We start from the raw sequence: 27,070 nt of genomic DNA, 5'->3' as shown, positions 1-27,070 counted from the left end.
GGAACATATATTGGTCCTGGTTTCATCTGAAACACAACAGGTGAGACGTTACAGAGACCAACATCAGTGGGATCCATGGACCACAGCGATGTGGGAAAGAAATCAAGACGGTAATGAAGTGAATCTTCTGTTTCAATTTAATTATAACTTTTGATTTAGTTATAACTATTTAGAATTGGACTAGATTGCTTTGATTTACTTAGTATAGTTCTGTGTGTGGGTTCAAATGTTGTCAGGGACTGATCTTTTCTTTGTGCTCTCCTGAGAACATGTGGTGGGGGCAAGCGAATGTGTTAATTAGACCCCTTTGTTTATACTATGGCTCCCCAGTCTCTCTGTCTCTTCTGAAAAACAACTCAACTCTCTTATCTGATTTTCTGTGTACCATGTGACTAACTGGGAGGGTTTTTTGCAAGGACAAAGAATATGAGGGACGAGCAGAGGGTTGGGCGTCACAGTTTAGAACCAAAATGGCGCGGGTAGTTGCATATTCTCACTGTCCACAAATTTGTGAATAAAATCCTTTGGAAATGCCTGAATTCACTGATCTCATTGTATGTTTTGATAATCAACATCATGAACACGGAAAAGTAAGTATTCTTCTTACTTCAGTAACCAGCAAAATCGCTGTCGGTTGTTTCACGTCCATGATGCCTATCCAGAAGCTGGTGCTCCAAAACGGAAGTGGGTAAAAATGTGTTAAACTGAATCCAATAAGCATCAAGTGACGGGAAATAGAGCAATTAAGAGTGAAATAAATGTTGCCAATCAGTGGCCTGTGTGCATGCCAGGACAAACGGACCGAGATCCTTCGCTGTGTGCTGAGGCGAGACCATCAAGGAGACATGTGGGAGTTGTTCAGGTCTCTGGGACACCGAAAAGGATACACCTGGTTTGCCTGCAAACAAATCACCCATGTTCAATTCCCACATGTTGTTTTCAATTTCCTGAAATGCCTTGCTATAGATCTCATTAGTGATGGGAAAATGAAGCATCATGAAGCAATGAGGCCTTCCATCCAACTGCTTCGCTCCTTGGCCGAAGCATCATGAGGCTTCATTTGCTCTATTGCGCCATCATGTGGACAATAAATGTCATGACCGAGAGTGATTAAAATGATACCATAGATTTGATGGGGTCAAAAGGGCAGGGAGTTGTGATGTGAATGAATATGCGTGTGGTACTTGAAAGAATGATTGCTCTATTTGTTTTGTTTTTTAGACATTGACATATAAACAAGGAACACATTTCATTCATTTTTATTTAGGAAAACTAGCATTTCCAAAGTTTTGGGCTTCAAACGGTTTCTTCTTTTACATAGGATTTCTCCTGCTTTTGAAAATATTCTTTCGCAAGGGACGGATGAGGCCGGGGGTACAGAGAAAGGTTATTGCTAGTTTGTAGCGGTTTAGGTAAACATGTTTGTGCAGCTCCCTGTAGTCCAGGGGATTTGACATCCTGCTTATGTTGGGTTCCCCCAGGTAAGTGTGGACCTCCACAGTCACATCTGCGGTCTCACTCTGGGTCCTCCTCTGCATGACTGTGTGGTCCAATCGCCGCCACAGTTTGTCACCTAAGACACAACAAACAGACTAACAGGCAGTTCTGGCTGCCCATCGTAGAGATGGGAGCAAAAGAATGCCTTATCCCACAATAATGCACTGCCGCTCATTTCCTATTGCTTAATTAACACCATTAGAATGTATCGAATTTTTTTATTTTTCTGGAGAAGAAGAAAAAGGAAAAATAAAAGAAGAATGTATTGAATATTACCTTGCTCCACAGGCTGGGAAGCTTCTGACGTGTGCGGTTGTGTTGATGAAGATGATGGGTTGGAGGAGGAGGAGGAAGATGCCCTGTGCCGGATCACTGTCGCACCTTCAGCTGTGAGCCTCCTCTCAGCCTCTTGTGCTTTATTGGGGCTAAAGAGTGTTCTCTTGTTACCCAAGTTCTTTAGAACAAAGTTTACACTTCACCTTTTAAGTAGAAGAAAGACATTAAAACGAGGGATACACTGTGTTGTCACAATAATTTACAATATTTATTCACACTGGTTATTATAATTTGTACCTTTTTAGGAGAGATCTGCTCAAAATGATCCCAGACAGGGGATGTTCTCTTCTTTTTCGTTGTGGACTAGACATTGCAAAACGAATCCGATTGAATTGAGGTTTGAAGATGCGAGTTGTGTTAGTGTCACCTCTGAGCTCATTGTCGTCTCGGTGCGCCATTTTATGTCGAATCACCCGCGAAACTATGTGTTGGCGGTGACGTAGGAAGCCCGTCTCGCGACGCTTCGGACGTAGCAACGCGCGTTCCAAGGCTTCGGGCGTGGCCACAAGCGTTCCGAGGCTTCTGAACCAATGCGTAACCAACACATGCCTCGATGCGCGCTTTGCAGATTTTTTTTCCGGTTTACTCGGCACACGCATCGGCGCCTCGGCACAGTTGGGCACATCACTAGATCTCATCCCCTGATCTGTCATCGTACAGAGTGCAATGCATTCAATCAGTTACCATATCATAAGATCTGAGGTAACAAACCCAAGATGACCAGAGAGCTCAGCTTCGAGCCAACCACTGGAGTCCATATTCACTCTTGTCCAGTAGATGTCGGCAGTGGCGCATGCCACAGAGCATTGTTCAACAAGCGAGAACTGGGAGGTGGCACTGGAGGCAGAGGAGGCAGAGCAGCAGTAGGTGTTATGATCCGGAAATTCCAGGATAAGTCCATCAGGGCTGCATTTGATGAGAGGGAATGTGGCGATGAGGAGATCTCTCCCCAAAAGATTGACTGGACAGTTAGGTGCAAACACAAAAGAATGCAAAAGAGTCTGTGAAAAAACATTGAACAGTCACTGAGCATGTGGATTCAGGGCACCATCATTGTGGAAACTGTCCACCAGAGGGAGGCAGATACTGTTGGTTTGGCACCGGGGAATGTTGTTGCTGTTGCGTGCAGTTTGTTGGCCTCTGCCTCTCCACCCAGACGCTTGAGGTCGCTGTCTGCAATCGTGGGCCCAATGACCAGGTCGTCCACAATTGAAGCACATGTTAGGCCACCCAGGGGGCGCACCTTGACCCATGAATGAACCTGCTTGATTCATCATGCACTCGGAATCGACAGAGGGAGATGAGATCACAGCAAGAGTGTTTTCTTCCTGCTTTTTCAAATTTTGCAACTGCAACATAGCAAGTTGTGTTTCTGTACTTTTGTGTTTGTCTACCTTAGACTCTTTTTCTTTAGCATGTCTCCTCAAATTATGTTTAAGATGTGACAACCACCGGTCAACCTCAGCACCGGGAAGACCAGGATTGGCCTCCATGGCCTGTGCCACAGACTTGGGAACGCCCTTCAAAAGGGAAAGGTCTAAGACGACAAGGTTAAGTAATTTCTCGCCTAAGAGCCTAATTATCAGGGAGAGAAAAAAAATGTAATTAAAAAAAAATGTTACATTAAAATATTAAACTATAAAAGCGGACATAATTGTCTTAAAAGAACACGGATATCACCTGCTATTAACATTTGTCCCGTAACCGCTCTCTGCACTGCTTGAAGCCAATTGGCACCACCAGACTGCATAGGCGGAAGTTTCTGCATCAAAACACACTCACATCAGTGGGAGAGAAAGGTTTGTAAAACATAGCAGAGTTACCAGTGGACGGGTCAACTTTAGCTAACATGGGTGCCTGCAAGATTTGGGAATGAGTCACAGGCCGATGAGGAGGAAAAGCTGGACCTTTGGAAGATTCCTCTGGTTCGGGTGGGCACCTGAAAGATTCTGGACATGACACTTTAATTCTGCTACTTGATTCTGTAACTGAGCAATGTACAGCCTGTTTTTCACTTCCTCATTCGAAGGGCCTCTAGCTGCGTGTTCCGCAGCGCCATCATTCTTGCTCTCGACTCATTTCCACAACTTTATTATCATGCTCTCTCACAAAAGCCCATTTGAGGAATAGAGGAGGTTTTTCAGTCATGACTGCACCTGGCAGAAATTGCGATAACACTCACAAAGATACTTCCGCAGAACAAAACTCTACTGACGAAATAAGAATTATTAAAACAGTTATGACTAAATCTGGACAGAGGACCCTCTTCATGACCGAGAGCTTAAATGACCTCTTTTTATGAAACAGGCTCGAGTTACCTCTTTTCTGAGTTTCCCACATTTCAGGGTTTCTTGACCCAGAGTTCTCACTAAACCTGCTTTGTGAAATACACCCCTGGATATGTGTGCCTAACGTTGCACTTGCAACTCTGGCCAAGGCACGACGGAGGAGTCAACAGCTGTTACCCAGCCGATCCAGCGTGCGGCCAGGTGACGTCAATCAGACTAATTGGGGCACGCAATCCAAAATTAACTGCCAGAAAGATAGCTCAAAAATAATTACCAAAAACTAAACTAAAACAAAAAAAGTAAAACAGCCAGTTCCATGGCTTACTGTGGTCAGTCTCGGCTAAACAAAATATGCAAGTAAAAGATTTAAATCAATCTTTATTAATATGCTTGAAAGTTAAGAGTCAGGTGGCCATGAGCCATACATATTAACTGGCTGTGTTGCAAATCATGCTGGAGAGGAAAGTGGAGGAGGAGTGCACAACTGCTCAACAGCTAAACCAATACAGATCCTGACATTGACGTCACGAGTCCCAAAATGGGCGTTAGCGCAACCCTTTTGGCAGCATAGAAAACGCGTCTGCCACTTTGAGTAAACGGCAAATTCCACACTTCAACAATGATTGACAGCTGTTGTTTACCAGCTGCCATAATGAGAAGCATAACAGTGTCGCCGAGGTGAATAAAAGCACTCCTGACATTTCATCGGCAATCCAACATGTCCTCCTCGCACATGTATATCATGTCGTTTTCTTCAAAGTGACTGTCAATGCACTTGGGCAGAAAGTTGACGGATAAATGCCTTCCAGTCTGTTCTTGTTCATTAATGCTGCGCCGCTAATTTTCGTGCCGCAAGGGGGCGTTTTCAGAGAAAGTCAAAGTGATGTCAGGATCTCTATTGAAAGCACCACAAGAGCCAAGTTAAATCTTGAAATTTTTTAAACGTATTAACAGAAAGCTTTAAAAAATATATATATTTAAGAGTAAAGAAATGAGTCGTTTCCTAAATTAATTGAAAGAAGAAAAAAAAAAGCATGATTTAAAAATCTAAATTATAGGAGAAAAAGCTTTCTTTTTTTCTCTTAAAAAAAAAAAGGTTTTTAGCCTGGATATAAAAGCATTATTATTTGGGGCTGACCTCACTTCTGTTGACAGCTTCTTCCATTTGTGTACAGCATAACATCTAAATGCAGCTTCACCATGTTTACTATGAACTCTGGGTTCACACAATTGACCCAAATTTGCAGATCTCAGAGCCCTGTTGGTGCGATATGCTGCGATTTACAGATGATCGGATTAGTCGGCTAATTGTAAGGTCGGTGGCTAGCAAAAGACCTCTAGCCTTCAAGGACTGGCTTTTAAGCTATTATTCACATGACATGCAGAAAATTTGCCAGGAAATGCAGAAAATTAAACCTGAATTATAAGTGTGTGTATGCGACGCGTATTTTGTTTGCGTCTGTGTGTGTCTGCGCGGCGGTTATTTCCTCCTCCCTGAACCTCCTGCCTCCCCCTTGCCACCACAGGTAAAACTGTCTAGAACCACCACTGTGGCCACAGAAACTTAAATGGATTACATGGCTTGTCGTATATGAATCCACAATCTGCTGCTTTTCGTTTTCATTTTCATTTTATTGACCTTTGGAGGATTTTGTTTGTGTGTTCTGTAAAATCAGCACAGATTGTTTTCTTTGTTGTTTCATTGCATTGTACAAAAATTTGATCTGATGGTTTTTGCACTTTTGATTAAGTTGAGGTGAAAGGTTTTGATTGACTGAATGATGACTTTGAAGTAAATGACAGCAACTCAACTAAAGTGGATCTGAAGAGACCTTTGTTGCGATGAACGAGGTCTGGACTAGAAAAGCTTTGGATGGCTTCTTCAGTTCCAGCATTTCATGTTTTTACTTTTATTGATTATAGAAGCCAATGTTGTGATTTTCTTTGTCAACACGTTCAATAAATAGCAAACATAATTCATGTTGAACAATGTTTCCATGGCAACATAGCAGTGCAAGGGGCAAAGTTGGATAAGCCTGCGTCCAAGTCGGTCGGCCGTGTGGCATTTGTCCTGCCTTCCAGAGAATAGAAAAGAAAAGACAGCGCATACACAATATCTTCTCTTCGTCTTACTTTGCTTCATCTTCAGCTCTAACTCCACCTTTTTAAATGTTCCTCCACCTGCTGCCTCATTCACTGCACAGGCCTCCAGACTCTCTAAATGGCAGCATTTTGTCCCGAAAATTTGAGACGGCGTAACTAAAATTTTCATCTATTCGCGCCAGTGCAACCAGTAAGTTGGCGATTTTTTAAATATGACTATTCTTTAATCATTGTTGGCTGGCATACTTGTTTTCCACACTTCATCCCATTGATAAGTAATATAGTGAAAATGAGTGGGATGAATATTTTTGCAAATTAATTTATAGTGTGTGCCCCTAAAGGTTCGGGTTAGGGGCCATTGTGCACAGAGTTAAAGTTAGTCTTGAGCCTTCACAATGTCATCTGAAGGGATATAGGCCCTATATCCATCAAGATGGCAAAGAGGAAGGGGCTTAAGTGCTGATCCATGATGCAGCTCAACCTCCATCTTTGCACAATTTCTGTGCTTCTCTCAAAAGTCATATTCAACATGCCACACGAGGGCACATGCTGGAGAGAAACTTTTTGTCTGCACCGACTGTGGCAAAAACTCCTTGCTTAAACATGTAAACAAACATACTACAAACCCAATTCCCAAAACGTTGGGACACTATGCAAATTGTGAATAAAAACCGAATGCAATTATGTGGAAGTGCCAAATTTTCATATTTTATTCAGAATAGAACATAGAGAACAGGTCAAACGTTTAACTGAGAAAATGTATCACTTTAAGGGCAAACTATGTTGATTTTAAATTCCATGGTGTCAACAAATCTAAAAAAAAGTTTGGACAAGGCCATTTTCACCACTGTGAGGCATCCCCTCTTCTTCTTACAACAGTCTGCAAACGTCTGGGGATCGAGGAGACAAGTTTCGAAATAGGAATGCTGTCCCATTCTTGTCTAACACGCGCCTCTCGAATTGTTCAATGGGCTTTCTTTGTTGCACCCTCCCCTTCATCGTGCGCCAAATGTGCTCTAGAAGTGAAAGAAGTGGACTGCAGGCTGGCCATTTCAATACCCGGATCCTTTTCCTACGCAGCCAAGAAGTTGTAATTGGTGTTGCTGTTGGTCTGGCATTATCGTGTTGAGAAATGCAAGATCTTCTCTGAAAGTGATCATGCCTGGATGGGAGCATATGTTGTTCTCCAATCTGAATATACCTTTCTGCACTGACGATGCCTTTCCAGATGTGGAAGCTGCCCATGCCACACGCACTCATGCAACCCTATATCATCACAGATGCAGGCTTATAAACTGAGTGCTGATAACAACTTGGGTTGTCTTTGTCCTCTTTAGTCAGTATGATATAGCGCCCCAGTTCTCCACAAAGATCTTCGAATCGTGATTCGTCTGGCCACAAAACAGGTTTCCACTTTGCCACACTCCATTTTAAATAACCCCTGGCCCAGAGAAACGTCTGCGCTTTTTGGCCTGCTTTAGAAATGGCTTCTTCTTTGTACTGTAGAGTTTCATCTGGCAACGGCGGCTGGCTCGGTGGATTATGTTCACCCACAATGTTTTCAGGAAGTATTGCTGAGCCCTTTCTGTGATTTCCCTTACAGTAAGCATTCCTGTTTGCGGTGCAAGGCCCCGAAGATCATGGGCATCCAGTAGGCTTTTTTGGCCTTGACCCCCCCCCCCCCCCAAAAAAATCGGTTAAACACACGTCTGCCCTGTGGCATTATGGTGAAAAATGCTCCGTTTTTAGCTTTTAGCATACAAGTACATTTAAACTTTTGTTATTTGCCAGTCAAATATGTTTACTCCACATTGGCAGTTCCACACTTCTGTAATCTGTCCTGTGAGGGAAATAAAAAATGTTCCACTGTGTATTGGATTCATAGCCAATGAAAAAAAAAAAGTAATTTAGTTCCCATTTATAGTCTCAGTACAGCTAAAAAATTGCACTTGCGCATGTTTGCGAATTTTGTGCATGGATGATTTGATGTCAGTGAGTGAGTGCAGAAAATGTGCTCCAATTCTGGAATGACCCAGGTCACATCAGCATCAGGGTTGCTTCGAAAGTTGGGCGGGGCTTAGCCAACCCCCTTTGTTTTTCTTTCAGCGCGTGTCTGTGGTGCGCTTTGCGCGAGTCGCGCGTGTCTTCAATTAACTAATCAAAGCCCGGCAGCAGACACCGCGCCGTCAGAGGGGCAGGGCAAAATCCACAGCCACTTGCTTTGCGACTAACAAGGGAGCCGTTGTGTCTGAAAACGCCACAACTTAAGTTATTTGGTTTGGAAGACTATCATGGAGTCTAACAGCAAATGTTTCCAGCCTTGGAAAGATTACATGGGTCTGTCGGATGCAATGCGTCGAATCCTGGATGTGAAAACCTCCATGCAGTCTCGCCCAGCGGCGTCCAAAGTTCGACACTCCGACGATGACGTCACCGAGGCTTTGGCGTCTCTGCGCATGGACGCACTAGCAGAAAGAAGCGAGTCCGAGGCCAAAGGTGCTGCAGCTGCTGCAGCTACTGGTGCTGAAGGTCCAAACCGAGGCTTCTCCTTCTCCACGCAACAGTCAGTTGACGGCCAGTTGACTGTTTCTGACTTGGGAGGAGGGAGCAGCGGTCCGCGGCATCGCATGAAGAGCGCACGTCAGCAGAGACCCGAGCCTCTGTCTCATGCAGGTATGAGCATGAGCCAGTGCAGTTTTTGTAAGCAAAACGGGGAGAGTGAACTGGTCTACAGTTCTCACTGGCTGAAGAATCTTGCTGGCGAGATTCTTTGCCCCATTCTGCGCCAGTATGTGTGTCCACTGTGCGGCGCCACAGGCGCCAGAGCCCACACCAAGAGATTCTGTCCCCGAATTGACCGCGAGTACAGCTCCGTTTACGTTCAATCCAGACGTCGAAGATCGGCTAACATTTGACTTTGACTGTCATCTGCGTGCGTTTTCCCCCCAACATTCATGTGTGTGTGTGTGTGTGTGTTTTCTGTTTTAAACTTTTGATACATGAAGACGTGGTCGGCTCGTTCCTTCCTTGTTCTTGTTTTGTGGTGTGCAAGCTTCTTTTCAGGATGATGCATGTGACCTGAAAAAGTTAAAGCTCCTCTCCGTTCTTGGAGGAAAAAGTGTGTGTTCATGTTTAACGGCACCCAATTAAAACTGATTGTAAAACCTACACTTTGTGTTGCTTGATCTTTTGCTTCTGATGTGAAATAATTTGTCAATAACTAATGAACCCAGCTTGACTTAACAATGAAAGTTTTCATGTAAATGTATACAGCATTTAAAAAACACACGTTTGAATCATTATCAGACACTGTGAGGGTGTACAAATACGGTACCATTATTTTTGGTTTATTGTATCTGTGTGATTTGATATGTTACACCAAAAATATTGCTACGGTGTTTGTATGCAAATGTGCTTTGAATGCTGTTAACAACGCATACGCGGTTTTGTGGGGTAGCAATGAGTGGCAGCTGCCACCTGTACGACCCCACTTGCCACCTCTGCTGCCGATGAGTCAATAAATTCAAAATGTTATTATAAATGTCCCTTATAATCTCTCCATTGTATGTGTACAAAAGGGCACTTGCCCTTTTGGCACTGATGCCCAAAGTGCCTCTTTGTCTTTTTGTTGGGGGGGACAGGTTACTTTTGTTGCCTTTCAAAACTAAAATTCACATAATTTACATAAATTAAATTTTTATCACAATATCTTTGGTCACGACATCCTCGAATATGACGTCATACTACGAGATGCGCCCTCATTTGAAGCCAGGTTGCTCGCCGCTGCACCTGCGGTCAGTAAATTGGTTGCTCCGTTTTTATTTTACAGTAGTCTTACTCACAGTAAACAAAAGCCAAGGTCATAGAGTGCCGAAAACTCAAGCAAAACAAATGCCGTTATTTGGCAGATTTTGTAGATATTATCACAGCATGCTAGCATCATCATCAGGGAACGGCAGTTGGAGACTGGTGTATCTCAAATGCCACTTTCTCCAGACCTGAATCCTATTGAAAACCTGTGGGATCAGCTGAGTCGTCGTGTAGGACGCCATACCTCAGCCGACAATGAGTCGACTTGTGAACAGCATGAGATGTCAAGCTGTAATTGATGCTCAAGGGCACATGACCAGTTATTGAGACTTTGACATTTTTGGTTGTGGTTTACACTCTAAAAACAGATGGGTCAAAAATAATCCAACTATGGGTCAAAAATGGACCGATCCTCTACTTGGGTCTATTTGACTTAACTATGAGTCAAGAAATGGGTCTTTTAGTGTAAAACAACTCGTAAATATTGGTCAGAGCCTTTACTTGGGTCAAAAAAACATAGACATTTTGTATGCTTTGTTTGATCAAATTGACCCATTAAGTGGATCGGTTCATTTTTTATCCATAATTGGGTTATTTTTGACCCAACGGTTTTCACAGTGTACCCACCATTGTTGTTAACTTGACATTGAAACAAGTATTGGCATTGTAAAAGGTTGCATTGAAAAATAAAATACAGTATAGACAAAAAAAAAACCAATTTTTTCTTTAAGCATATTTTTTGTATTATGATGTCTTTTTCAATGCCAATCTGCAGATTTTTTTTACACTCTTTTTTTCGAGTGTCACATGTTTTCAGTTTCAACTCAGGTTTTCAGTTTCACTTTCTTTTTCCATTTTCAACTTATTGGCAGTGTTTTAACGTGGGGACTGGGTTGGGGGCGGGGCTTTGAGCGTGAGAACACCTTCCCCAACCCTGCCCCACACGTTAAAACACTGCCAATATGTTAACTCTTTCACATATTGACTTTTATGCCAATCTGGTATCTCTGGAAGCCCCTCAGTACAACCTTGAACATAACCACAACACATCGTACTAAGCGAAGTATTGATTCTCCACAAACTCCCTGGCACCCCATGGACAGGGGGCATCCCTTAACTATCAACATGTGGTACACATATGCTTACTCCACTGCAAAATCTTTTAATGAATCAAATAGTTCTTTAATGCCACATACTGCTAAACAACCTTCTCTCACTGCTAAAGGGATGTTTCATTGTTGTGTGCTTTTGCTTCTTATTCTACTGATAAGATGATAATGTCCAATCTTTCCCACACAACCCTTGCTTAACTCTTTGACTGCCAGACGTTTTCAGAAAAGGGATGCCGTCAGTGCCAGCCGATTTAAGCATTTTGACTGATCTTTCAAGGTCCACAGAAGATTTTGTGTTTGGACTATGGAAACACGCATACTACCAAATGAAAGATTGAACTCTCATCTTTCATCAGAAAAAAAGTTTGTTTCTACCTTATTCCGTTCTTCAGTAATCAACAATAGAAAATGGTTACTTTCACCGAAATGCTCTGTTTTGAAACAAAAAGCGGAGAAAAATAGCTTTTTGTGAAACGATGTTATTTCATGCACTCTAGTGAATTGTACACTTCTTTTTGTCCATGAATGATGCCACAAACACCTAAATAGTGCTTTACTTCTGTAAAACAGTTACCACCAACAATGAAAAAGTGTTTTTAGTTTGCAAAATACGTTTATTTCCATTCAACAATTTGACAAAACAATTTGGCAAACTATTTACAAATGTGTGCAACCGTGGTACTATTTACAATTGTGTGGATGTTTCAAATACAGTTTTTCTTTTTGTAACGCTCTCCTACGTGCAAGGAGAGGGAGCAGGGTTTGCACAACAGATTACTTTCACTTTCCATTGTCCGTTTCGCGTGCAGACGGCCTTTTTTTCCGGGGAATAGCAAGTAGCAGACTGTACCCACTCCTCCGATGAATATGCATTGGACTCGGGGCACTCTTCATCGTCCGATTGAACGTCCGCCTGAGCGTGCTCGGTTGTGCTCCGCGTTTTCCGGTGTTGGCATAGCTAGCCCGTGAACCTTTAATGACGTCGTCATAGCCGCCGCGTCATCGCTTCCAACTTCGCCATCAACCTCGGAGTCACCATCATCATCATCGATGATGATCATCGTCGTCATCAATGTGCTCTTTATAGCGTTGGTCGATGCTTTTCGTCTTTGAAAAAAATGGCTCGACCGTGAGCTGCTTGCAAACCGGTCGCCATTATGGCTTCTTCAGCCATTGTCCCCTCAACACTCTAGCCCCGCCTCACGTCTTCTGCTGACGCCTACCCAATCTTGTCAAAAGAGAGTCATTGCTGCCATCTAGGGGCCAAAAATAGCCATTAGGCTCACTAGACCTGCTTGAAACTTTCAACACAGCTGGGGAAGGCTTTCCTCCACCCGTTTCAAAAATGTTTTTTAAAAAATTGGATGACGTCTTTTAACGTCATTGGCGGCCCTCCGTAGGTTTTTACTTGACGTCTTTTAACGTCAGTGGCAGTGAAAGAGTTAAAAGTGAAAAAAAGAGAAGTGAAACTGAAAACCTGTGACACCCCCCCAAAAAAAAATCTACAGATTGGTATGAGAAAAGACATCATAATACAAAAAATATATACTTAAAGAAAATTGTTTTTTTAATGTCTGTATTTTATTTTTCAATGCAACCTTTCACAATGCCAATTCTTGTTTCAATGTCAATGCAGCTTTTTCCACAATGACATTTTTTTTTCCAATCCCAAATCTTATTGTCAATGTTGTGGCTCCTTAACCAAGCGACATCGACAAGTGGAAGCTGTTTGCAAGACTCAAGTCGTCAGACGCATGGATGGTCTGTTCACTAAAGTTCCTCTAAACATTTACAGACGTTGTTGATGTGATGTAAAATCCAAACCCAAAGTCTTTAACCCACTCAAAAAGAACAAGCTTCCACTTAACATTGACAGACGTTTATAAAGGTGGTGTTAAAAAACTACACTAATGGACTGAATCACTGATCTGTACGTATAACTGGATTGGTCGTAGTCCATACACGCCCGTCCAATCCGTTGAAGCCACAGGGTGGCCATTTCACCACTCCCATCCCGTGAGCAAACTGCTGTACAGTATATACTATACATATATACGGACAGATTAGACCAGGCCACAGGGGTGTCAAACATACGGCCCGTGGGCCGGATCAGTCCCGCAAAGGGGTTTAATCCGGCCCGCAAGATGATTTTGGAAAGTAAAGAAAAAATAAGCAATGTCGGACCAAATAATCAGCTGGCCCCAAACAAAACATATAAATTAACTGCCCCACACAATGCATTCTGCGAACAATATATATGCAAAACGGGTAGCTATAACATGTCCTGAACTAATAGAGGAAAAGTTTTGCCGCGTTCCATTTGCATTTGTGTTATTTTTTGGAACAATATAATTACAGTTGAGCCCCGTAATTTAGGTGTAGTGAAATAGTGAAAATCTGGGTATAATTGATGCTAATTGTGTTAAAATTATATACTATGATTTTACCGATCTGGCCCACTTGGTAATATATTTTCCTCCATGGCCCCTGAGCTAATATGAGTTTGACACCCCTGGATTAGACATAAGTGGGGGAAGAGTGGGTGCTTTGAAGACCTGCTTTTTCTTTTATCGCTCAGTTCCTTGACCATTTACATCGGAGCTTCTGTGATTACGTAATCATGTTTTAACAAATCATGATTATTGTTACAGTCTCTCATTGCATTCCTTATTTAGTTGTTTTCAATAGTTGTTGACCACCGTCAGTTCTGATCAGGTTTTTTTGACAGGAAGAAAAAGATTGCCCTTATTGAGAGATATAGCTACAAACTTAAAGGTAAACAAAAAATGCAGACATTGCCAGAAGGGCGCAACAATTGCGAAAAAAATGGATTTATCGAGAACACATGGACAAAAGACTGTCGGATCTTCATCCAAACAAAAGAAAGACTCATCTTTTGAGAAGGGAATACCGATCGTGAAAAGAGTGGAAGAATTGGCGGAGTTTGAGAGGCAATAACTGCAATCAGTAACTCACATCATTAAATTGTGGGTTATGTCTTACCCAAATTAAATTATTGTAACATATTACTAATGAACCCAAAACTAGAGCTGTTACGATTTGAATAATGTAAGTATAGCATATGATTACTTGCTGACACTGGCAAGGTTAACTCTTGTTTATACACCTGTTCCTAAAACAGTTCTTAAAACATTGTTCTTCTGTGTCTATACATTTTTTTTTTGTTTCCCTTTTTTACGAAAGTAAATATTTGAATTTCAGCTAGTATTTTGTATTTATTTATTTTTACGGACGGACGGGGAATGAATCGGTACTTCTGCTTTGAGTTTTTATTTTTTTTTATTTTTTACACAAGAGAAATATGTGTACTTCTTGTTGAAGAGCGTGGGTGGTACTGGGTACATATTTGTATTTACTTCAGATTCGGAACACGTTCCTGGAAAGTGTAATGCGCGGCAGATCGGCCATAGATGGCGCAGCGGGACAGCAACTGGAGCAACTGGAAGTCCACATGTTGAGTTTTATTAAAAAGAAATATAAATTGTAGAACTACGACCTAAAATTGTGGCCTTAAGTCTGGCAATGAGGTATTGAATTTATTAAAATTCTGTTGTAAATTATCTTTTAATGTAAGTTATCTTTTTGTACAGCCAAAAATGTGATGACCCTAATTACATACCTGTCAACTTGTACGTTTTATACGTATTTTATACGTTTTTTTACCATTTCAAATCATGTACGCCGTACACCGACTTTTGTACGGGGAAAAAAAAATGCGCTGACATGCGCATGCGTAGATATACATAGAGTAAATATCGTGGAAGCAAGCATGGAGGAGCCACCTAGTAAGAAACGAAGAACTCAAGTATCGGGTCGACACCAGAAAGAATGGGAGTTACTTCAAGGTGAATATGCTGGCTGGATTAAAGCATCGTTAAGAGGCACTCAATTCTCATTCTGTGTCCCTTGCAATAAAGACGTGAAAGTTGCTGCGAGTGGATTTTACGATCTGAAGAGCCACTTTAAAACTGCCGGACACGTGGAGAATGTGAAAAAAACCAATTCACATGTCCCATTAACCAAGCACTTCGTCTCTACCGCAAATCCTGCAGCATCCCACAAAACGACAAATGCGGAAATTCTCTTCTGCCATTTTCTTGCTGAGCACAACATTGCTTTCACAGCTGCGGACCACTTCTCGGATTTGGTGAAAGTTATGTTTCCGGATTCACAGACAGCTAAGGTAATTTATTATTATTATCATTCATATCTACAATGAATCAGCATTTATGGCACCGTGTCAAAAATTAAAATTTTATATTTTAATATTATATTTTTGCAGGAGTTTGCATGTCGGAGGACCAAGGCTACGATGATTGTTAAGGAGACCAAGACACCAATGAGGAGGATGAAATCAGGCAAAGCATCACACCAGCCATGCAAGCAACTTTTTTTTCCTCTGTTCGCTCCTTCTACGAGGCTGTTGTAACTAAAATGATACAAAAAATTCCATTTGAGAATACAATACTGAGTGACTTGGTGGTGTTGGACCCAAGAAAGAGAGAGATGTTGGATTACACAAGTATTGTTAAGCTTGCAAACAGGTTTACACCAGACTTTGATCAGGAACAATTAAAAGATGAATGGGAAGACTATCAACTAATACCTGATGATCTTCTCCCTCAGAAAAGTCAGGATGGACAACCAATTCGTCCAGAGACATTTTGGCCTCATGTGTTCAAAATGAAAACTGGTTTGGGGCTGGATCGCTTTCCACTGATGAGAAAGATGTATCTAATTTTACTCAGCCTTCCTCACAGTAATGCTGATAGCGAGCGGGTTTTCAGCCATATGAGGAAAATTCATACAGAGTACAGAAAGACAATGGGAACAGACACTCTTACTTCTTTATTACAGATGAAATTGAACTGTGACAACTGTTGCTCACAAGTGAGACCCTCATTAGAGCAGATAAAGTCTGCTAAATCATGCACATTGGCTTACAATAGGAAGCACTGAAGGCACAGTTTATTGCATTGTAAACTTTTTAAATTGAATAAAAGACTTTGTATGCAAATTACCTTTGTTATTTCTATTACACTGTCTGGTTACCGCGAGTAAACATGCGTCGTACGGTGTTTGTAAGGTTTTTTTGGGGTTTGTAAGGGGAATCATAATCATTTATAAGGGCAGTTATCGGCAGAGGTTGACAGGTATGCTAATATCACATCCAGTAGCCAATATTTTGCTACAGGCTAGTAATACCTTGAACTGTGTTGCCACTTCCAGTGTAGTGGGCAACACGGCTCTTCTTCGCCGAGGGGAGGCTGCTCTTGCTTAGACTCGTTCTTCAGGCATCCTTACATTTTCGCCAATATTTTGATGCAGATGTAATGTTTCCTCTGCTGTATAACTTTTTATAGACCATGGTGACTTCTCTCTTAAATCAGAGCGGCCATCACTCACGTATTGAGCGTGAGTTCGGGCTGGGCGATATGGCTCAAAATTCATATCTCAATATCAATTGCATCCCTTCACGTAACAGTACATACCACAATGTAAACTTACAAATGTAAAAGTATTTTAAATTATTGATAATAAATGAATCATTTCTGACTAAGTTTATTATATTACAATAAGCTAAATTCATCAAATAAATAGTGATAAAACACAATTATTATAACTTTTATTGTGCAAATCTCAAGTCAGAATGAAATGTAAGCACTCCTTTGTGCAAAACACAATTTATAAAAAATATTTATCAACATTTATTTACATTAATGTAGTCATTTAAAATAACTTAATGTGTGCTATGTGATTTTGTACTGACTGCATGAAGACATACCCATCTCAGAGCTCACATTTTGGAAAAGGAGCGCAGTAGCTCCTAACCATGACATTTTAGGAGCGCATGTAAAAGATTTAGGGGCATGCACTATAAATTGACTTGCAAAGTAAATATTCATCCCACTCATTTTTCACTTCATTTCTCATAACTGGGCTGATGTGTGGAGCGGAAGTTTGACAGCAATGACAATATTCACCAACAGTAATTACAAAAAAATAAACATTTTAACTCTTTGACTGCCAGACGTTTTCAGAAAAGGGATGCCGTGGGTGCCAGCCGATTTAAGCATTTTTGACTGATCTTTCAAGGTCCACAGAAAATTATGTGTTTGGACTATGGAAACACACATACTACCAAATGAAAGATTGAACTCTCATCTTTCATCAGAAAAAAAAGTTTGTTTCTACCTTATTCCGTTTTTCAGTAATCAACAATAGAAAATGGTTAGTTTCACCTCTGTTTTGAAAAAAACGTATTTTAACGTCTTTGGCACTCCTCCATAGGATTTTACTAAACGTTATTTAACGTTTTTGGCAGTCAAAGAGTTAAAAGGGTAATTCCGTGTCAATTCACATACCCTCTCTAGTGACAACACTTCAATTTACCTGATTTTTACCATTAGTGGCGTTAAATATATATATATATATATTTTTTTTAAATCCACCTTTTAAGGTTTAAATATGTAGAAGTAGAACACCTACGCTCTTTGTAAATGCAGATTCTGAAAGACAGGCCCAGAATACATTAATGTAACAATTTACAGGTCTGTGCCTCCCTTAAAACAAAAGAGAGGAGGAGGTTCAAACTTTGGATTCTTTCTGTCGACATTATAAGGCACAAATGGAATAAAAATCAGACAATGTACTGTATGCACGCAGCACTTCTGCATTCGATGTCATAAAGCACCCAACCTGCCGGTGGGGAGTGACTTCAACTGAGCGTACTGTTGATGTGATGTAAAACTCTAATCCTAAATCCTTAACCCACTCAAAAAGAACAGGGGCTGCTCCTTGCTTTAACACTATGTCTATCAGAATTTTAAAACTACAAATTAGATTTCCCAGAGCCGTAATTTTCACGGCTTGAGCTGTGGTAATGACGTCATTGCTTAAAATGATTATTACACGGAAGTACAAGCCGTTTGAGCAGCTAGTAAAGGTATTTTGTGTATACTTAAAAAAAAAAGAAAGAAGTAAATTATGTATTGTAGCTCCTCTCCGGGGTCCACACAGTTAGTATAAACACTCCGTTCACTTTCATCCTGTATGTTTTTTTTTTTTTTTTTACAAATGTATGTAATGGTGTCTTTTCCAAAAATAAATAAACAATTTAATGGTCCAGCGTTCTTTGTGGCTCAAGTAACTAATGTCTAATGAACTGTCTGAATATGTGCTTGGGCTGTTCTACCAATATCTTTACTCTGAAAAATGACTACTCCATCACACAATGATGTTGTTTTTGTTGGAAAATATTGTTGAATGCATGTATGAATGTATGTGTCATAACAAAATTGACTTGTGCCCTGCAGACGTACAGCAGCTGGTTGGTCGTCAAGAACTTCCCCTTGAGCCACTGGGGGAGAGCTCCATTTTGGGTCAAAAGGATCCACAGCCCATCCATGTTAAAGTGGAAGCTGCAGCTCCGCAGTTCCCCCATGTTGAAGAGGAAGAGGCTGAAGTGGGCACATTTCCACTGTCTGGTGTCTCTGCGAAGAGTGAAGACGACCAAGACAAACCACCCGAGTGGTCACAGCTTTATCATGACAGCCCAAGTGGAGGCCACTTTGGAGGACCACCACCAGATGGCCTCTTAGCTCCACAGTCTGACAGTGATGACGTGGAAGAACGTCTGAGTAGCAACAGCAACTGTGAAGGTGACAACAAGCAGTTGTAATGCTCTGAAAATGAGAAAACTGGCAACAAGAAAATGACACAAATGTGGAAAAAGGGTTTTCCATGCTCAGTGTGTGGTAAAAGTTGGACAAACAAATCGAAATTGCGTGACCACATGAGAACACACACAGGAGCGAAACCCTTTAGTTGCCCAGTTTGTAGTAAGAAATTCTCTTATAAGCATGTCATGGTCACACACATGGTCACACACACAGGAGAGAAACCGTTTAGTTGCTCAGTTTGTGGTAGGAAATTCTCTCGAAAGCAAGATGTGATCAGGCACAAGAAAACACACACAGGAGAAAAACCCTTCTAGTTGTTCAGTTTGTGCTAGGTCCACTTTGACTGCACACATGAGGACACACAACAAGGGAGATTAAATGTTTTATAGTATTCCCCAATTTCCCACCCCAATATTGCTGTGTCCTAGGCAGACCACATACTGTTTTTCAGAAATTTCATAGTCATGAAGATCTGTAATGTACCTTGTAAAAGTATCAAGCTCCTTCACTTCTCCTTTAAAGAAAAGTCTATTTTGCTACATTACTGCCTCTAAGTGTTTTTTCCCCCTGTAAAAGTCAATCTTATTTCACAGATCTACACAAAATATTAAAGGTTTTTAAATGAGATGAGAAGTGTGTGTGTGTGTGTGTGTGCGCGCCTTTGTTTTTTACTACATTGTGGGGCCCATACACGCGTGTTTTTGCATGTTTAACTACCATTGTGGGGACCGACTTGAAATTGTGGGGACATTTTAGTGGTCCCCACATGTTCAGAACTCTTTTGAGGGTCAAAACTTGGTTTTAGAGTTTAGGTTTGAGTTGGGTTATGGTTGAGGTCAGGGTAAGGAATGGGGGTGCGACAACAACGGAGTGATTGACGAAAGAGGCAATGAAGCAACCCGAGTAAATATTGACGTATGTAAACAAACACGCTAGTAAATGATTGAGTCCAAAAAACCTATCGTGTCCATTTTTTTCTTATTGAGCGATGGGCACACAGGCAAGTTTCTATGGAGGACCAAAAGTGCCAAAATTAAATAAATGAATACACCATTAAATAATAAATACATGTATCATTAATTCATTAAATATTTCATTTATTAATTTAATATGGAATTAAATAAATCAATGTGTTATTAAATGTGTCATTAAGTAATGACAGTACCTATGATTATTTGTAAATATATATATATATAATTATTTATCTATTTAATTAATTATTTCATGGTCACTGTGTTGCAGTGTTTTATGAATTTACTTTATCTGTCAAACTCACCCATCAAAGTTTGGTGGGCAGGTCCTAACACCTGATTGGTCACCCTGCTCACCAAGTCAAGGCAAATCCATTTCAGAATAATGAATTGATGCAGAGCGAGTAGCTAGTAAATACAATTCGATAGGCTGGGTGGCGCTATTGACCTCAATAGATGCGTTACCATTAGACTCAGATTTACTCTCTCATGAGGTGCTTTTTGAGACGTGTTGAAATGGAAGTCACTTTTTCCCCCCCGCATTTCCTGTAGTCATGTGACCCCGCCCGGTAAAAGGAAGAAAAGGAAGGTGTTCTGTTACCTTGCCTTTTGCAAGCGCCTTGTGTTTTTTCCATTTTTGTATCCTGGCTTGGTCCAGCATTTTTTGTTATTTACCCGATTTGGACTGCAATAAATCTTTGCTACGCCCTCACTGTTGCCCCTGATTTTGGGATCCACCTCTCCGGTCACTACTGGACTCTGACAAAATAATCCGACCATGGATCCCGCGGGCGACAAAGAGGTTAGGCACGCATTGGCCAGTCAGGGTCGTCAGGTGAGCCAACATAAAACCTCACCCGCAGAGCTCCGCAACGCGGTCAACATGCTGGCTCACTATTTCAAGGACCTGAGCTCCTGGATGGAACAGGGGGACATCAGAAAGGGGGCTACCGCAGGTGTAGCTGCCGGGCTACACCCCGGGAACCTATATTGCCACCCTCTGCGTTACGCAGCAGAACCGGGGAACTGCAGAGTTATTATTTTTATATTTTTTTACATCACTGCTTCCTTATTTTTTGTCAGCAGCCCCTTACGCTAGTGATATTGCTATAGTTGCGTTTATTATTAGCCTCCCGACTGGTCCGGCGACAGCTTGGGCTATGGCCATGAGCAACGCACGGCCTGACCTCTGAGCCTCCTACCAGCATTTTGTGGAAGAATTACGTAAGGTATTTGATCACCCGGTGAAAGGCAAGGAGGCTGGGGGGGGGGCAGCTGATAGACTGTGTGCAGGGGAAACATTCCGTCGCGGACTACTCAATCGAGTTCCGCACTCTCGCGACTGTTATACATTATTAACATTTTTAATTCTTTATTTCATATATTAACCATGTTGAAATGTTTTATAGATGTGAAGTAGGTAAAATAGTGTTTGAGCTCAGTATAATTTGACCTTAAACTAAGCTGGTGCACATTGTTTGGTCTAGAAGTTCCTTCTCAGTGTTCTGTGCGAAAACACATTCTTTCGTGAGAGAGAGCGCGCACTCCCACAACTCTACTACATTAGGAGCTGTCCAGTTCAACTCGTTTGTGAGATTTTGTTATGGGAAGAAGTACGAGAAGTGCCCTGAAAGTATATTTTGTCTTGAACACAGGTGCAACTGAGAATTCTGTTTTTGTAATCTGTTTTCGTCTCTTATATAACATATTTACTTATTCATGAGAGGAGGAGGAAGAGGTATTTTTCTTTTAGACTTGATTGTAATAAAAAGCTGGCTCTTCGAAGGAGGGGGGGCATTATTGATCTGAAACTGTTTGAGTTTGATTCAATGATGTGACTGTAGATCTCCGGAATAAATCATCCTGCGCAGGGACTCTGTTCATGTCTTATCTCATCATTTGATTTATTGGACACGCAAAAGTATGGATTTATTAAACATACACCCTTCACGACTGAAAGTGGGTTCAGAGGAGAGACAGCGGCGGCTCAAGTCTGGAGTGTGCTTCTCCTGCGGGCGGCTGGATCATCGCATGGCCTTCTGTCCAGTAATGACGGCTTGACCAACACGGGACACCAGTTCGTCTCGCAAGTGTGGAGACGGTTTTGCTGGGCCATGGGGGCAACGGCCAGCCTCTTCTCTGGTTACCATCCCCAGTCCAATGGACAGACTGAGCGGGTCAACGAGGACCTGGAAGCTCTGTGGTGCGTGTTTCTCGACTAGCCATCATCATGGTCCACCTTTTTGTCATGGGTGGAGTACGCCCACAACACCTTGGTCTCGTTAGCTACAGGTCAGTCCCCCTTTTACGCAGCATACGGCTACCAGCCCCCACTATTCCCGTCCCAGGAAGGCCTGGTCGACGTTCCCTCCGTCCAGCTCCACCTGAGGCTAGGGCGGCCTTGTCTCGCAGATCGCTGTCAGATCGCATACCGGCAGCGGCCTGCACCTGCTTATGATCCTGGAGAGAAGGACTGACTGGCTGCCTGCTTGGGATTTGTGTCTGGCTGGCAACTCCCGGAAGCTGGGTCCCCGGTACATGGGCTCTTTCTGTCATAGTGCAGGGCTGTCAGTGCTGCTCTTTTTGCGCATCAGCTAATTAGGACTTTATAAGGACTCAGACGCCGACTAGATGACTTTGGATTATTTATCTATGCTTATAGCCGTAGTCAAGTGTGTTTTTATAGACCTTTTTGCCATAGTATTGCTCTACTCTCGTCTTAGTTTTGCTAAGTCGTTTTGTGTTTTGGCTGTAGTTTTCTCGTGTTTTTCTTCATAGTTCCCGAGTTGTTATTTGTGGTGTTCTGTTACCTTGCCTTGCAAGCGCCTTGTGATTTTTTCATTTTTGTATCCTGGCTTGGTCCAGCTTTTTTTGTTATTTACCCGATTTGGACTGCAATGAATCTTTGTTGCGCCTTCACTGTTGCCCCTGATTTCGGGATCCACCTCCCCAGTCACTACAGTACACAGTAGAAAAATGTAGGTTGCACAAAATGCAACCATTGGACTCTCAAACTCTGTTTATTTCATATAAAATGAGTCGATGATGTCATCTATTGGTGGTTGTGCATCAGTATAGTTGTTTCCAAGTTTGATATTTACAGTAGAGCATAATCAGATTCTGCCCCATCTAGCCCCGTATAAATGTTTTTAATTAAGAAGTATATTTGTCAAAGGTAGTGGGGTTAAGAGTTGAACATAAAAAAAGTGACTATCATGTTGCAAATGCACTCAAAGTAACTGAAACTCCATGAAACCATTAACAACTCCCAATCCTGTGGTGAACTTGGCCTGACTTCAGTGTCTTTGGTGCAAGGGTGATACCAGTTCCAGAAAAGTAAACGTGCCACACCTCCTTTAGCCCAGCTGCTGCAGCTTTGTAGCTTCCGTCTTTGTCCAGAGTACATCGAACTTGAAAGTAGCGGTCAAATGCGTCAAGAAGTTGATCCGAGACACCCGAGGATTCTCCACTAGGCTCTTTTGGCTTATAAGAGGCGATGCCTCGACAAGGGGCGGGGCTCGATGTCTGCTGCTCAAGGAGGCCCGAGAGAAAAGTCGCCGTGTTGCACAACAATGCTGAGAGGTGTGCAGCACAGGACTGCTCCCCGGGGTGATGCCCCATGTGGATGTCACCTGCAGGTCCACACAGAAAGTCCTCCAGTCTGTCCATGATGATCAGTGATGGAGGGATGGGAAACGTATTGGTGGACTCAAGAAGGCCTGCCACTTGCTGTAGCAACTCCTCCAATGTCCTCGCATAGCAAAATTAGCATAGTCCAAAACAAGGAATTTCAAAGTCATTAATGTTTTGACTATAAATAAAAACAAATAATTATTGTCCTGAAAGCTGCCATTTAAAAAGAGTTGTATAGACTTTTATTATTATTATTATTATTATTATTTATCTCTACTGTATATGGAAGTCAGAATATTAGACAGCATTTAATGCAGAGCAATTCTGCACCACAGCAAACCACAACCACCACTATAATAGGCATACTCAAGGCTGCTTTAATGCACGGGCTTACCTGGGCTGGAGCCCAGGGGCCTACAGTCATACATATCAGAATAATTATTAAAAAAAGAAAAGAGAGAAAGAAGACAATTAGTTGATTTTTCTGTCAATCATGCATGTAATGAGTTGACCAACCTGCTGCCGCAGATGATTCTGTGCATCGCTGTGGTCATAATATGGTGTGTCTCAAGAGAGGGCCTAACAGAGGTCTTAACAGTTTCATATACTATTGTGCCACTTGTTCAACTTTCTGTCACTCACTTCGCTGTTGTATCAATTTACTAACCACGCCCACTCCGCCAGGAGGGGATATCAATACAGTTAATGGCGAGCAAGGACAGACAGCTATGTCACCGAAAAAAAAGTTTTAGAGCAGCGCTCGAAAAAAGGTTAAAAAGGAAAAAATGCGCCGTGACAAAGAGCTAATGGGCCAAATTCCCAAGCTCACCGTTTTTTTAACACGTAAAAACGCGGGCTTTGAAAGGAGGGGAAGTGGTAGGTGGGACGAGCCTAATCGGCAAACGGGCCGCTACTACTACACCTGAGGCCGCCGCCGCTGTTGCTGCGGCCACTACCACCACCAGCTGCAGCGACAGCGCCCATCCGGTCCGGGGGAGGAGAGTCCGGGGCATTGCAAAACATACAATAGTCATTCTTAAAAATGATAAACCAATAACTGAGACAAATTGTTGACTATATACATAACAAAAGAAAACAAATAAAACAACAAGCCAGGGGGGATAAGTCTACAAAAAAAATACTGAAATGTTTACATAAATTGTAGGTCTTGATAGCCCACTTCCCTGACGTCTTCTTGCTGTGCTTCAATTACTTCAATGGACTTTCACACTATTCTAGTTAATAATGTTTAGTATTACAAACAGTGACATAAATATTGACGGTGCAGCTGGTGCGTCGCACCGGGGCTCAGAGACAGCGCAGGGGCCCATGACAGAAGGGGAGGGAAAGAAAGAAAGAAAGAAAGATAGAAAGAAAGAAAAAAAGAAAGAAAGAAAGAAAGAAAAAGAAAGAAAGAAAGAACAAAAACGGGGAAATAAACGGCCAGAGTTATTTTGTAAATACGATGTTGGAAATGATCATTTAATCACTTGACTTCGGTATCTGTCAGTCACGATAAGTCTCGACGTGATGCGAGTTGAAAATGAAGTGGTATAGTGTGCACGCCAACGTCGCCATCATGCTTTGCAAACTAAAAAAAAAAGAAACTGCGCAAAAAACAATAAAAGACCCCAAAAAAAACATGACGTTAGAGCTATTAAAAGAGATGTTATAGACGTGGCTTGAGTCTAGGCCATTAGCAAAATCTAGTGTCCCGCTCCCACCGGAGTCGAGCTGTAGTTTGCCGGCAGCTAGCTCCATCGCAGAAGCGACCCTCCAGCTGCGTGTTGCTTCTTCCGGCAGTCAAAAGGCGGCTTCCCCGTGTCCCCGCCGCCTACGCAGTGTTGGAGGATGCTTTTTCCGCCGCGTGTTCGTTTAATATCGGGCAGTGAGAATGTTGGTTATCCGAATACAGGCTGGAGGCGATGAACAGTTCCTTCAAAGCTTTTATTTCTACAGAATATTCCAGGCACAAATGAGTTACAGACAATTGCTGTAGCAGATCACAAGTGCAAAGTTACAGAGGACTTACAACATTCTTATCCTATCTTGAAGGGCGGTACCACAAAGTTTCCAGCAAACAGTTCAGCAAAGTTAACTGATGAGCCGGATGTGCAGAGATACGCGATATCACTCAAGGACACATCCGGCCACAGAACAGAGCTCAACTGAGGAAATGAGGAAGTTATACAGTCATGACTAAATCTGGGCAGAAGACACACTTCAATCCCCCTTTCAGACTCAAAAGAGTACGACACATGAAATTAACAAAATTAAAGAAAGGTACCAGCGGCGTCATCGTCGCAAACGGCTGGTGCAACATTAAGCAAGGGTTGTGTGGAAAGATTGGACATCATCATCTTATCAGTAGAACAAGAAGCAAAAGCACGCAACAATGAAGCTCGCAAAAGAGGAATAATGCATCCGAGGCAACACAAGATAAAATGGATGCGAAACATTTGGCTCCCTCTTTAGACATCCCTTTAGCAGTGAGAGAAGGTTGTTTGGCAGTATGTGGCAATAAAGAGCATACATAACAATTTGATTTATTAAAAGATTTTGCAGTGGAGTAAGCATATGTGTACCACATGTTGATAGTTAAGGGATGTCCCCTGTCCATGGGGTGCCAGATGTCCGCCGGGGCAGGATCATGAAGGAATCGACGAAAGTGTCGTGTTGGTGAGCTAGATGACCAGGAGAGACACACCAAAACCAGGAGAGAGGCTGTTGCAAGTCTGAGTCTGAATGCCATGGTGAGACGGGAGGAGGGTCTTACGCCCGTTCTATAGTGATGAGTTGAACTAAGACGCAGTCGGCTTCTTCAGGACCTTAGGGTTAGACTACCTGGTCCCAGGCTGATTCACCGGGGTTATTCTGCCCGTATACCGTGAAATCAACCTTTGTTGAATGATGTCTTCAACAGAGGGCAGCTGACACTGGACCAGTAGACGTGGTTTTCCGGTCGTCGTCAGGTGGTGGGATCGCTGAGCCTGAAACCATCCATTCTCGCAACACTTCCTCATCGATTTTTTTAACTGTTCTCTCTCACTCTCCCGTTCCCCCTCAGGCAATCCTCCCACGCACACATCACATGCATTCCTCACTTTCTCACCCAGCAACACTTGTTCAGAATGGTTTGGTATTTGCCACAAATCGAACCATTCACTTTCCCTATCAAACTCTCCCTCCATTTTGTTTTAAATCGACTCCCCTCTCTCTCTCTCCTTTTTTTTATTTATTATTAATTTTTTTTTAAATGTTCGAACCTCTTTGTTATCTCAAAAGTACTCGATACTACTCATACAAAAGTACTCAAACCTTAATTTAGCAAAAGCACTCGATACTACTCAAACCAAAGTACTCGAACCTTAATTTAGCAAAAGCACTCGATACTCTTATACAGAAGTACCCGATATCCTACGAGGGTACCCGAATCTTTATTCCAAAGGTGTTTGATCCTTTTCGCAAAAACACCCGATTCCTTTTTCTTCAAAAATGCTTGATCCTTGTCTTCAAAAATATTCTTAAAATAATCTTATTTTATTTGAGGAATTCTAGTTTCTAGGATTCTTGACAGAACAAAACAACTTCTCCTAAAATAAAATTACAATTGCGCA

General features: G+C 42.0%; 1 protein-coding gene and 1 pseudogene across 1 annotated transcript; one reads left to right on the top strand and one right to left on the bottom strand.

The window, feature by feature from the left end:
- Positions 1–8,351: 8,351 nt before the first annotated feature.
- LOC144042967 (nanos homolog 3-like) lies at positions 8,352–9,392 on the top strand. The gene has a single exon (XM_077556113.1). It carries the CDS (start codon positions 8,516–8,518, stop codon positions 9,137–9,139), a length of 624 nt encoding a protein of 207 aa, XP_077412239.1. The 5' UTR covers positions 8,352–8,515; the 3' UTR covers positions 9,140–9,392.
- Positions 9,393–22,153: 12,761 nt separating this feature from the next.
- On the bottom strand, positions 22,154–23,579 carry LOC144043110 (uncharacterized; annotated as a pseudogene).
- Between the last annotated feature and the right edge of the window lie 3,491 nt (positions 23,580–27,070).

The sequence above is a fragment of the Vanacampus margaritifer genome, chromosome 2 (assembly GCF_051991255.1).
Source record: "Vanacampus margaritifer isolate UIUO_Vmar chromosome 2, RoL_Vmar_1.0, whole genome shotgun sequence".
Lineage (NCBI taxonomy): Eukaryota > Metazoa > Chordata > Actinopteri > Syngnathiformes > Syngnathidae > Vanacampus > Vanacampus margaritifer.
Note: the sequence above shows the minus strand (reverse complement) of the source record. Positions and strands in the feature narration are given on the sequence as shown.